This window comes from Berghia stephanieae, chromosome 7, assembly GCF_034508935.2.
Source record: "Berghia stephanieae isolate SIO BIC M18660-M18661 chromosome 7, UCSD_Bste_1.3, whole genome shotgun sequence".
Classification (NCBI taxonomy): Eukaryota; Metazoa; Mollusca; class Gastropoda; order Nudibranchia; family Aeolidiidae; genus Berghia; species Berghia stephanieae.
The window spans coordinates 25,766,044-25,779,835 of NC_088366.1; the positions used below are offsets into that span (position 1 = coordinate 25,766,044).

The following is a 13,792-nucleotide window of genomic DNA, read 5'->3' on the forward strand; positions in this document are numbered from 1 at the left end:
GGAAAACAAAGTAAAAATCAATATAAAAATCAAATTATACAAATCCCTTATTTATGAAGTCTACTCATTTACAACTGTGGTAACTGTGCAACAACATGAAGCAAAGAGCAAAAACTGATAGGGTTGAACAGAAGCAAGAAAGTCTTAAACATCTGATACTCGACCAAAATTAGCAATGCACACTCTACAGAAAGGGCAATGAAAAACCTTTCTTTCTCAAATGGTGATTTTTTGATCTCATGAGACACAGAAGGATGTACCAGCAGATAAATGCCAGGAATGCATTTTTCACTATCACAACGTCTGGTCAAGGCGCAAGGTAGCTATACAGGACAACCACCAACAACAATTCACACTGTGTTAAGCAGGGAACTCAAACTAGTCAAGTACCTAAAAAATGTTAGCATCAGTATCAGCTAAAAAAGATTAAGCGAAAATGAAAGACCTGCATACTCCTCTTCTAACATCCATGGCAGACAACCATGAAAGAAAGGTGGGGGAATCTTCATAGAGAGGATAGAAGTTGAAGAGGCAGCCCAGCCAGGCAACCCAATCGTATGATTATGACTATGACTATAGGTGTAGGAGTAGGAGTAGGAGGTAAAAGAGAAGGTGAAAGTAAAGGCGCTAAGTCTAGGTACTTTGGTAAACACCCATTTGGTGCTCTAGCAGTGAGCTGATAAATGGCCAAGTGAATATGATTGAGACAATTGAGAGATTGGGTCTCAAAACATTTACATCTTAATCTTACGTCTAATACTAATAACGAAGTGACTATTTCTCCGAATGCTCAGGAAAATAAACTTGATCTCTATTTCACCGAACAGTTTCCGCTCTTAAGATTTGTTGGGTTTTTTTTTCGAAAATGTCTGTGTGAATGGTGAATATGTATGCATTTTTGGGGGTTTTCTTTTGTCACTGATTGGGCTATCTGTCTTTTATTCCCAACTTTCTGTTAGACTTCTATCTTGATATTGTCCTATCCTACTCTCAACCTCTGTTCCCGGCTTGAGACTGTGACTTTGTTATTTAGGTTTACTTCTGTTCTCTCTTTGATAGTGCAGCGCGAAGTGAAAATGAAAAAGTGAACGCGCCATGGAGTATTCGCGATAGTACAGCTTTTTGATAAAATTCGTCTTTGTCAACAATATATCTAATAATAATATTAATATGCATTTTAAAAAAATGCTAAATCTAGCTTGATGATTCGTGAAAATTCCTTGTCCACTCCGGGAGCATTTACTTTTGCATCGCTCTTGCGTCCGTAACCCATCAGTTACCGGAGGCTAGCCGACAATTCCGAAAAATAGAGTTCAACTTTATTTTCCTGATCGTTCGGAGTTAATAAAATAACATTTTTATCATCGCATGCATGCAGTGGCAGTATGCACTCGTTAAAGTTTAACCTAAAAACCGTTCTCTCTGTATCTTTACATTATAGATAGGATCTTAATTAATTTATATCAACCTTGTCTCAGAACAACTATGTATCTGTCCATTTTACATCTTAGAAGAAGTGGTTTGATGTTTGAAGACTGACGATCATCTACTGCTGTAAAATATGATGAAAACGAAAGTTGAAAGTGAAACCAAAGTGGGTTTGCCTTCCCCGCCAAGAAAATGATAATATCGAAGAATAGTAAAACAATAACAACGACTCTAGAGTGTGACGAAGTGCTTGACAAAAGTAAACTTCCGGCAGATTCCTCAAAGCAGGAACTCTTTTCCTTTTGTTGAGTTCCATTGTTAGGGAACTTTTATGGCCTCTTCTATCTCTGGACTCAAATTTTAATAGAAACATCGCCCAGAGTCATGAGTTACAATAGAAATGCAGTTCCTGACAGGTAGTTTTACACTAGTCTTCATTTTTGTATTAGAATATAGGGTTATAGAATTTTTAAAACACAGCATTGTAATTATGGATTTTGGTAACCAATGTAAACTATCTCGTATGGTATGACACGAGTAGAGTATTAGTATTAGGCCTATTATTACTGTTATTACTAATTTCTATCTTAATATTGCTCTGCTCCGATTATGATGATCATTGCATGTATAACAATGTAGGCAATAACAATCTGGAATCATTGCGCCCACCAATATTTCACTAGAATGACCCGCTCTAATTTCTAATTCTAATTTATAATTTATATTATTATGGCTGCGGCTATTCGGACTCGAGTCTGAATAGTCTCTCGTGTCTCTTCGGACTCAAATTCCAATGCGCATGTGTAATCAATAGATTTTTTTTTGACTCAGTCGAATAGTATACCGTGGCAGTATAGTTTTTGTTTGTTGTTTTTTGTTTTTTGTTTTTTTTTATTTTTTTTTTGTTGTTGTTGTTTTTTTTTTTTTAATGTTTAAAATTTCATTGATGTTTACATAAAATTAATGTAAATCAAAATTACGATTTTCATATCTATCAACAGGTAGTCTAAATCCGCTTTATTTGACGAGAAAGACAAAATCATAGTTAAATTGAAAGTCGAGATAGAAATTAAAAAGAAAAGAGTTAAGACTCTTCAAAGGTAACAAAAGTCACAAAAGTAACTGTGGTATAAATGAAAGGATAAATCAAAAGCTTTTCTAACAACATAACTCGATGTCCAAATAAAATCAGTACAAAAATAAATAATTTAAAAATTACATTTTCTGATTCTGATAGTGTGAGACAGGCAACAATCCTTCTACTGTCCAAAGTATGGGTATGAGCTGAGTCAGTGTGATATAGGCAAAATTTCTTCTGAACTCTTTTTCCATTTCTTTATCAGTTTCACCATCTGCTTACTTCCCACATTGTGTCGTCCTCTCCTCTGTATGCGCACATACATTGGAGTTTGAGTCCGAATAGCCACGGGAGACTATTCAGACTCGAGTCCGAATCGCCACTTTGTTTATATATAATGAGAAAGAGTGAGGCTCTCAGTCTCTTCTTTTCTCTCTTTCTGAACCAATTTTGCTTTTCGAGTATATCCATCTGTGTGGCGTGCTGTTTACGTTCGACACTGATATTGAACTGATTCTTAAATATATCTCTAGTGCCACAAGGAGGCTGTTTTATTTTGTTTGTTTTGTCATTCTGGAATAGACACTGACTAAAGACTAAATAAAGACAAATTACTCTGGCTTGAGGCTGAGGGTGAATAAAGTGGATTTATTTATCTATCTATTTATTTATTTGTATCTATTTCTTTAATTGGTGAGTCACATCAGTTACACTGATTAAAAATATTTTTTTGGTTCTTTTGTTAAAATGAGTTTTATACAACGAATTGTATACGTCTTGAAGTTGACATGTGCGAGGCATTCATTTGCTGAGGAGACAGTAGAAAGCTTTTAAGAAACACAATTGATTTCAAAACAACTTGGCAAATATACAATAAAAAAAAAGATTTACATTTGAACTGAATGTTTAAGAAAAATCCAATGCAAAAGATATGAATGAATTTGAAAATGCACTTAATAGGGAATTTTGTGATTTAAAATACATATATGACTGAGCATTCATAATATGTCATAAATAAGAATTGATGGGGTTTTTGTTGTTTGTTTGTTTTTTTTTCATTATTAAAAAAAAAATTTTTTTCATCTACTTCTATGTTTTTATATGTTTTTCCCTTTTCATCTTTCTATCTCAATTAATGTTAATGTAAATGTATTATTTAGAATATATTGTTACTTTATGTTTTAAGGGCAATTTTAAGGCCAAGAATCTTTACCGTTGGGGTAGACATTCTTTATGTTTATTCTAATTCTTTGGTTTTACATCACAATTCTTTGGTTTTACATCACAGCTTACCAGGTTTTTCACTATAGATAGGACGGAGGTGTTTCTTTATTCTATTTTGACTTCACGAATCATCAAATTTTAAAATCAAATTCACTGTCTGTCAAAATGTCATTGATAAAGCGAAAACCCTATTGGTCAGGCAAAGCTTACATTCAATTCCATCATTATGTATTTATATATTTATTTGCTTACTTTTTCTTTTTTTTGTTTCTCTCTTTTTCTGAATTTATATACTTAATTATTTATCTTTTTTTGTTTGTTTCAGAGAGGGCCAAGTCAAGTTTGCTCAGACTAGGGTTACCACAGTTGAAAAGTTTTATGGCTTTATTTGTGATACCCTCGGCTCTGTCATCAGAAAATCTGCTAGACTAAGGGACAAGGGTATGTTGTCGCCCTCTTATATGAAATTGACATTAATGCTCAGTCTGATTGAGTCACTCAGTTTGTCTAAAGAAGAATAAGAAGAACCTGAAAGACGATTTAAGCCACTGTCATATTAGAAAGACTTTTATTTTTACAATAAATCCAACTATACTTTTATCTGAATAAAGTTCCTCACATCAATCAAATTGACTGGCATGGAATAAGTCATGTTCCCACAATGCCTGTGATGCACAGTGCAACCTTTGAATACCGACATCATCCGGGACCGGAAAATTATGTTGTTATTCAGGGCTGTCATTATTTTGGGATTTTCAAGATGGTTGAAAAAGGGTATGTGGAGAGACTCGTGATAATAACGATGTGATGCACGGACTAGTTCCTGTGATAAAACACGTTATATTGTGTATTTTTCCTGTTGACAAAGGATACACCACTTAATATTTCACTCTCCAATGTGTAATGTCATTGATTTGATTGTAAACAGTGCTCGAACGTCATTTTCCCCTCGTTTTCCTAGGCTGGGACTGGCTGAGTGCAGTTGTTTTATCAAATTACACAATGGAATACATCTCAATTCTTCCTCTTGATTCTTCAGCAATCAGTAATGACACTGTCAATAAAGTCACATGCTGTGAAATGAACCTGAAACCGCATTTGGTCGAGCGTTGTGTTGTGACCAGGCTACTGGGCGGGGTTACTATTATACACAAATGTGACAACAAATTCACCGCCTGGATAGACCACCATAATATTACTGTAGGGTGATACCAATAGAAGCTGCTGGTGCTTCCAGGGCATTATTATATACTTGCATTTTTGAAAAATATTATGGTTTATAAAAATTTTATTTGAAAACAATTAAAATGTTTATACTGTTGATGGTTCATTAAAGCACCCTGTTCACAATCGAAGGGATTGTGGCTGTGTAGTTTTGCTGCTTTTTGTTTGTTTTTTCTTATCGCTCTGTCACCAACCAGTATATAGACAGCTAGGTCTGTTTGGTCTGAAAATTTTCTCCTAAGGGTAGCAAAGATTTATTACTTCATATTTGATATTACAGCAACTAGTATAAACTCTGGCTCCATTGTCTTCGTGGCGTTAACAGGTTACTTCTTTATTTATACTTGTTTTTGTCCAGTCATTGTGCTGCTATGCGGTCAAGTGGTATGACACTCACCTTTGGATCGGAAGGTCCTGGGTTTGGGCCCTGCCCTGAATAGTGCATAGTTGAGTTCTTGGAAAGGCTCTTTATTCACATTCTGTCACCATCCTTGGGTATAAAATGAGTACCTGACTGTTAACAGCGTCGCTTCTGTTGTAAAAAAATAGTGATATCGCTTAAGCAACATTAATGGATATTGCTCTATATAAATGCTCGAATTTGTTTTTTGTTTTTTTGCTTTACAGGGGACATGTTTGCTTACCATGTAAAAGAATATGCAGATGCTGAACAACTTAATAACACAACCAAAATAAGTTTGCTGCATTTTGCAGAAAACTTTTCAGCAGTGCAGGATTTTCGTGACACAGAGGTATACTCTTTGCACACAAGTAATAATCATTAAAAATAATTGTGAAAGTGATGATGATGGTGATAATGATGATGATGATGATGATGATAATAATAATAATAATAATAATAATGATGATGATAACAATATTGATGATGATGATGATAATAATATAATATATTTTTATAACGTCTAAGCATCTACTTAAAAGTGCTCTGCAGTGCTTTACAATTAAATTATACGCACACACACATACAAAAGCAGGCCCATACATATGTATATAAGGGGGAAAAAACATAAATCATGAAATACCCTGTAAATCTAATTCAGTCTTTAGGTGCTTCTTAAATTTTAGGACACTAGGAGCAGATTTTGTTCCAAAACTGAGAGATTTCCACAGACATGGGTCTGTTCAATTAAAATCTTTTTAGTGAGAATTATTAATTTATTGAATTTCTTTCATTACAAAATAATATTATGTTAATCTTAAGACAAGACTAGGTGTATAGACTTCAATAAGGTCTTGTAAGTAAGAAGGAGCTTCATTAGTAAAACATTTATAGGTGTATAAAAGAATATTTTACTTTATTCTATAGTGAACAGGGAGCCAGTGAAGGTCATGTAAAGTAGAAGTAATGTGCTCTCAAGTGTCATCTTGAAAACAGAATGTTTGTTCTGTACTAAAAAAATTGCTCTTGTGTCAAATATCACAAATTTATTTTCTTCTCCATTTAATGAAATTACCATTTTCAAATTTCAGATCCAAAGACTAGAGGCGAGAGTCCTTAAACCCTTAGTCAAGTATGGAGAACTCTGCAAGAACATGAAGGTAGAAAATATACGTAAAAATGTAAACTGTGTCATGATTGTCGTTTTATACATCCTGAAAGCTTACCTGGAAAAGCACTCCCAAGACAAATAAATGTGTCCTACAATTAACCTTGCCGAGTTTGCAGTCCCGTATAAAATCATCAACCCAGGGTTCAGATCTTTGGACAACACAACACTCCTATTTGTCCCACAAATTCTTCTGAAAACAATGAGAGATCGGTCTTTTAAACAACAAGGACCAACAATTTGGAATAATTTACCACAGGATCTAAGAGAGACCTGATAATAAATGAGTCAAAGAAAGAATAAAAACATTTCCAATCACTCTCAAATTGTGTATATTAGCTCTATATAAATGCCATCCATTATTATTATTATTATTATTATTATTATTATTATTATTATTATTATTATTATTATTATTATTATTATTATTATTATTATTATTATTATTATTATTATTATTATCATTATCATGAGGTACCAATATTGTTTCTGCCAGAAGCAATTAAGGATTGAATTTTTTATTTTTTCTTGTTGAGTTTCCTTGCCCACTCAAGAGTGTTTGGGTAGTTGGAACTGTCAGATCTTGTGGAAAGTACTGTGCAATAGATAATTCATCATCATTGTCATCATCAACTATCATCATCATCATCATCATCATCATCATCATCATCATCTTCTTCTTCTTCTTCTTCTTCTTCTTCTTCTTCTTCTTCTTCTTCTTCTTCTTCTTCTTCTTCTTCCCCTCCTCCTCCTCCTGCTTCTGTTTCTTCTTCGTCTTCTTCCCTTTCCTCTAAACATGAGTCTTCTTTTGACAGTCCAATATACGAGGGAACCTGACAGCTTGGGAAAGAGAAAAGAAACAGATCAGGCAACTAGAGAAAGTTCAAGTAAAACAACCAGCAAACAGTCCACAAGTTGTATCCTTTGGCGTGATCTGTTTTTTAATTCAAAAGTTATCACAATGCCTTGGAGTCCTGATAGCTCAGTTGGTAAAGCACTCACTTCACATGCAAAGGGACTTCTATCCAGGAGTGATTGGGCAACTGGGTCTATTAGATCTGGCAGAAAGTACTTTGTGGTCGACTAGCGTCCTGTCAAAAGGTTTGCAAGCAATTGCTATTTTCCATTTCACGCTATAGAAGTCATGAATCTCTGGCTCCATGAGCTTAATGGCTCTGAATGTCTACTTTTTTTTTTTTCACAATGCCACAAAATTCCGAGTTGTGGATTGAGAGAGATCCCGTTTCCTTTACTCCGTGAATTGTTTGCCCCTTGGGTAGCAGATTCTAAATGGATTTGTCTTTACTGGTTCGTCTGTCCCACTTTCCCCCTTATCGTCATCACTTGTCTTTTTCATGGGGCTTTCTTAATGTTCGTGATCAGGAAGAATATAATACAGTTTTGCCCAGACTCTGGTTGGAATCTTTTCATGAGAATTAGATAGTTAGGTAAATTTTTAGATAATAAGTTTTTTTTGTTGTTTGAGAAATCTAATATGTGACCCTCCGTTTCAATATGGTATTATGTTGGGATGAACCAGACAACAACAAAAATGACTTTAAAGTAAAAATAATGAGAGGCATCTCATTTTACTTTTGTGTTCCATAAGAATTTATATTCTTTCTTTTAAATAAAGCAAAAAAAAAAAAATGTTGGCAAAAGTGTTATATTAATGCCTACAAGATATGAAGTGAATAGAAAAGTGCCAGAAGACAATAGAGAATAAAAAATTTTTCGCGGCGGTGGTGGGGTTTGAACCTGCGACCTTATTGGTACGACAACTCCGCCTGGCAGGTGAGAGCGTGGCTCTACCGTGTGAGCTATCCACGAACACTAAAAATATTCGTTTCAAACTCAAAGTCATTACTAGATCCCTCTCTCACCCACTTCTTGAGACCGCCGATTCGTTCGTACACCACCATCGCGAATAATTTTGACCAGCAGTTAAGCTTAATAGCCAATATTCTCAACACAAACATATAACATAGAAACGATTGAGACATTGAGTATGCTCCTGTGTATGGGGTGAATTTTTAATTCAGAAAAGTGAGTGGAGCAGGCACTTATGTTGGTAACAAGATATGAAGTGAATAGAAAAGTGCCAGAAGACAATAGAGAATAAAAAATTTTTCGCGGCGGTGGTGGGGTTTGAACCTGCGACCTTATTGGTACGACAACTCCGCCTGGCAGGTGAGAGCGTGGCTCTACCGTGTGAGCTATCCACGAACACTAAAAATATTCGTTTCAAACTCAAAGTCATTACTAGATCCCTCTCTCACCCACTTCTTGAGACCGCCGATTCGTTCGTACACCACCATCGCGAATAATTTTGACCAGCAGTTAAGCTTAATAGCCAATATTCTCAACACAAACATATAACATAGAAACGATTGAGACATTGAGTATGCTCCTGTGTATGGGGTGAATTTTTAATTCAGAAAAGTGAGTGGAGCAGGCACTTATGTTGGTAACAAGATATGAAGTGAATAGAAAAGTGCCAGAAGACAATAGAGAATAAAAAATTTTTCGCGGCGGTGGTGGGGTTTGAACCTGCGACCTTATTGGTACGACAACTCCGCCTGGCAGGTGAGAGCGTGGCTCTACCGTGTGAGCTATCCACGAACACTAAAAATATTCGTTTCAAACTCAAAGTCATTACTAGATCCCTCTCTCACCCACTTCTTGAGACCGCCGATTCGTTCGTACACCACCATCGCGAATAATTTTGACCAGCAGTTAAGCTTAATAGCCAATATTCTCAACACAAACATATAACATAGAAACGATTGAGACATTGAGTATGCTCCTGTGTATGGGGTGAATTTTTAATTCAGAAAAGTGAGTGGAGCAGGCACTTATGTTGGTAACAAGATATGAAGTGAATAGAAAAGTGCCAGAAGACAATAGAGAATAAAAAATTTTTCGCGGCGGTGGTGGGGTTTGAACCTGCGACCTTATTGGTACGACAACTCCGCCTGGCAGGTGAGAGCGTGGCTCTACCGTGTGAGCTATCCACGAACACTAAAAATATTCGTTTCAAACTCAAAGTCATTACTAGATCCCTCTCTCACCCACTTCTTGAGACCGCCGATTCGTTCGTACACCACCATCGCGAATAATTTTGACCAGCAGTTAAGCTTAATAGCCAATATTCTCAACACAAACATATAACATAGAAACGATTGAGACATTGAGTATGCTCCTGTGTATGGGTGAATTTTTAATTCAGAAAAGTGAGTGGAGCAGGCACTTATGTTGGTAACAAGATATGAAGTGAATAGAAAAGTGCCAGAAGACAATAGAGAATAAAAAATTTTTTATTCTCTATTGTCTTCTGGCACTTTTCTATTCACTTCATATCTTGTTACCAACATAAGTGCCTGCTCCACTCACTTTTCTGAATTAAAAATTCACCCCATACACAGGAGCATACTCAATGTCTCAATCGTTTCTATGTTATATGTTTGTGTTGAGAATATTGGCTATTAAGCTTAACTGCTGGTCAAAATTATTCGCGATGGTGGTGTACGAACGAATCGGCGGTCTCAAGAAGTGGGTGAGAGAGGATCTAGTAATGACTTTGAGTTTGAAACGAATATTTTTAGTGTTCGTGGATAGCTCACACGGTAGAGCCACGCTCTCACCTGCCAGGCGGAGTTGTCGTACCAATAAGGTCGCAGGTTCAAACCCCACCACCGCCGCGAAAAATTTTTTATTCTCTATTGTCTTCTGGCACTTTTCTATTCACTTCATATCTTGTTACCAACATAAGTGCCTGCTCCACTCACTTTTCTGAATTAAAAATTCACCCCATACACAGGAGCATACTCAATGTCTCAATCGTTTCTATGTTATATGTTTGTGTTGAGAATATTGGCTATTAAGCTTAACTGCTGGTCAAAATTATTCGCGATGGTGGTGTACGAACGAATCGGCGGTCTCAAGAAGTGGGTGAGAGAGGGATCTAGTAATGACTTTGAGTTTGAAACGAATATTTTTAGTGTTCGTGGATAGCTCACACGGTAGAGCCACGCTCTCACCTGCCAGGCGGAGTTGTCGTACCAATAAGGTCGCAGGTTCAAACCCCCACCACCGCCGCAAAAATTTTTTTAATTCTCTATTGTCTTCTGGCACTTTTCTATTCACTTCATATCTTGTTACCAACATAAGTGCCTGCTCCACTCACTTTTCTATATTAATGCCCATAAATTAATTTTTCACAATCCAAACTAGATGTAACTTAATACCGTTTTGAAGCAATAGGTCACATATAGTCATGTGTGTGTGTGTGTGTGTGTGTGTGTGTGTGTGTGTGAATGTGTTTATATGTGTGAATGCTTGTTTATGTGTGTATATTTGCATATAAAAAAAAAAACTTTTTAAAAGCTTTTATAAAAGGCAATATCCACTAAGCATACTCAAAGCACTTTACGAATGGTCCCTGACCCACAGCAACATGTAACATTTAGAACGAGACATGATGCCTGTTTGGTGATATTACAGTTTTTTCGACAGAGGCAATGCTGTTGATGATCCCATATTAATTTCACACCTGAGCATGGTGAGAGAATGTGAGTAAAGAGCCTTTTTCAAAGGACTCAACTATGCACTGGGTGAGGCTCAAACCCAGGATCTTCCGGTCCGAAAGCAAGTGTCATAACAGTTGCATGGGGATGAAAATTTATTTCATTTCTGCTTTTCATATCTTGTTCTTATTTGTGTATTCTTTATTACCTTAACAATTTTTCAGATTAAGGTACGTTGGCATTGATATGACTTCACCAGAATACAGATGTTTTAAAGAAGAAGACGATCACATTTTAAAAATGGCCCAGCAAGAGTGGAGAGAGAGAGAGAGAGAGAGAGAGAGAGAGAGAGAGAGAGAGAGAGACAGACAGACACAGAGAGAGAGAGAGAGAGAGAGAGAGAGAGAGAGAGAGAGAGAGAGAGAGACAGACAGACAGAGAGAGAGAGAGAGAGAGAGAGAGAATTCAAAAGGAATAAATTCTTAATACATGGAATTAACAATTAACGTCCTCAGGGTTTTATAATTTATCTCAGTGGTTTAAATATAATTTCTTGTTCAATGCATCGTGCTTTAGGGTCCAGATAGCCCAGTTATTAGAATAGTCAAATCGCAAGCAAAACATCTGGCACCGGTGCATTTAAGCTTTTTCTAAGCCATCTGTTTACTCAACAGTAGTTGAGTCTGTAAAAAATGTCCGAAGGTCTTTTAATGATAATATTTACTGCCCGTTTAAAGCAGTAGGAATTGTGATAAAGGAATTTTGTATTTGTATCAGATGGCCTGAAAAATTGTTTTCAAGTTGGTCTGTCTGACATTTTGATATTTAGACTTTTCTTTTAGTTTAAAAAAAAGTATGGGCATTGTTTTATTTGTATGTTCTATTTCATAAATTCTCTGCAATGAAGTTATCCGTTGTTATTGTCATTATACTTTTTGCAGGCTCAGAGTGATTTGGAAAAAGCCTCAAAGGAAACAAGCATCTATGGTGAACAGTTGATTTCAGACATTGACCTCTTTGAGAGGAGCAAGCTGGCTGATTTGAAAGTAACATAACATTTCTCACACAACTATAAATTCAATTTAGCATAAATAAATTTGAACCAAAATTACGAATACAGTGGTCTCCATTTACAAGCATGGTCCTTGGAGTCAAGCAGAGCGTGCTTATAGCTGGATCATGCTTGTAAAAGGATTTGGAATTTTTTACTAAGTCTATGTTCAATGCTCACATTATAGTAAAATAACTTTTTCCTCATAGTTTTTATTTGTATACATAAAGGTGTGCACCTAGTTGCTGGTCGGATCTGTCATATGGTCCAATAAAAAGTCATTTTATAGCTTTTTTTAAAGGTAAACAAACCCATTTTTTCTGCCACATTTTGCAACAGCATTCTGCCGTGGGTGTGAGACGAGGGTTAAAGAAACTTGTGATTTTTTATTTTTTATTGGATGCACCCATTTATGTCATCCTCTTAATTATCTGTGAGACAATTTGAACTCTGTTTTCGGCCCTTAAGTTGAAGATAAAGTCTTATAGTTTTAGTTGCTTGGTGCAGAGTGCATGAGTGAAATCTAGAAAGTCAAAGACAAAGGGACAAATGCAAACCTTGCTTTCATATCTCATATTGTAAGCACACGTAACACCCTTGTAAACAAAATGACTGTATTGATTGATGATTAATTATGATTACATCTGATGACATTCTGAGCCCTCCATTCCTTTATCTTGCTTCCAGTGCCATGTCACTGTTACCAGAAGTGTCCGACTCTAACTCTACCCCCCCCCCCCCCCCCCCCCCCCCCCGCCCCCCTCATACAATTTCATTGAGCTACCAAGCCTGCCTATTTAATAATTTGGTGGATATGAATTGTCTGTTTCACACTGAAGTGACAATTGTTTTGTACAATGGAAGTAATGAAAGAATAGCAAGTGACAATTGTTTTGTACAATGGAAGTAATGAAAGAATAGCAAGTGACAATTGTTTTGTACAATGGAAGTAATGAAAGAATAGCAAGTGACAATTGTTTTGTACAATGGAAGTAATGAAAGAATAGCAAGTGACAATTGTTTATACAATGGAAGTAATGAAAGAATGGCGTGAACCATACATTACTTTCATAACATTTAAATGTTTTCTGTTACCGTATTTGTCAATCTTTAAAGAAAATTTATTGTATTTTTCTTTGTAGTTATTTATTTCTTTTCTTTAAATTACATAATTTTTTGATAGTGGTCAGAAAACTGAGCTTGCTTATAACAGATTCCTTTTTGAAGAGCTTATAAAGGGGTAAAATTTGATAGTAAAAATTCTGTTTCGTGCCCTGAGCATACTTATAGCCGGACTAAGCAGGACACAGAACTCCTCAATGTCTTTAGCCATTCCATACTTCCAAACAGACACGCATCTTTATTCCTTCATCCCCTCTACCATCAGGACCGGGAGCTCTTTTCCAACAACTACAAAAAACAGTCCAGCTCAGTGGAATGGTTTAGAATGGCATTGTCCATCACCAGATTTGCTCACTGCAGGCCACTTAAATCTTCAATTTGAAGTTTTAGCCTCCTAGGAAGACGAAGCTGATAAATGAAGACCAATGTATTGTTAACTATTTCCTTCATGACTAACTCATGCACTATGCTGAAATATATTTTTTTAAAAATCATTTTCTTAATGCCATATGAAAACTTGCTAATCCATTGTAGATTGAAGGATTTTTTAGGTAATGATGAAGACATCAGT

General features: G+C 35.9%; 2 protein-coding genes across 3 annotated transcripts in view; one reads left to right on the top strand and one right to left on the bottom strand.

Moving 5' to 3' along the window:
* The window catches only part of LOC144976946 (uncharacterized), an 81,450-nt gene extending 79,818 nt beyond the window's left edge, over nt 1-1,632 (bottom strand). The window contains exon 1 of one of the 2 annotated variants that reach the window (XM_078921575.1): nt 1,469-1,632. In XM_078921575.1, coding sequence (XP_078777701.1) covers nt 1,469-1,499 — 31 coding nt within the window. In that variant the 5' untranslated portion in view covers nt 1,500-1,632. The remainder of the gene's footprint in view (nt 1-1,468) is intronic. The other variant, XM_078921576.1, reaches the window with a different exon arrangement.
* A 70-nt stretch (nt 1,633-1,702) lies between these two features.
* LOC144976948 (CBY1-interacting BAR domain-containing protein 1-A-like) overlaps nt 1,703-13,792 on the top strand; it is a 14,423-nt gene continuing 2,333 nt past the window's right edge. The window contains exons 1-6 of the mRNA XM_078921577.1: nt 1,703-1,844; nt 4,056-4,171; nt 5,582-5,706; nt 6,446-6,514; nt 7,338-7,439; nt 11,990-12,094. Coding sequence (XP_078777703.1) covers nt 1,813-1,844; nt 4,056-4,171; nt 5,582-5,706; nt 6,446-6,514; nt 7,338-7,439; nt 11,990-12,094 — 549 coding nt within the window. The 5' untranslated portion in view covers nt 1,703-1,812. The remainder of the gene's footprint in view (nt 1,845-4,055; nt 4,172-5,581; nt 5,707-6,445; nt 6,515-7,337; nt 7,440-11,989; nt 12,095-13,792) is intronic.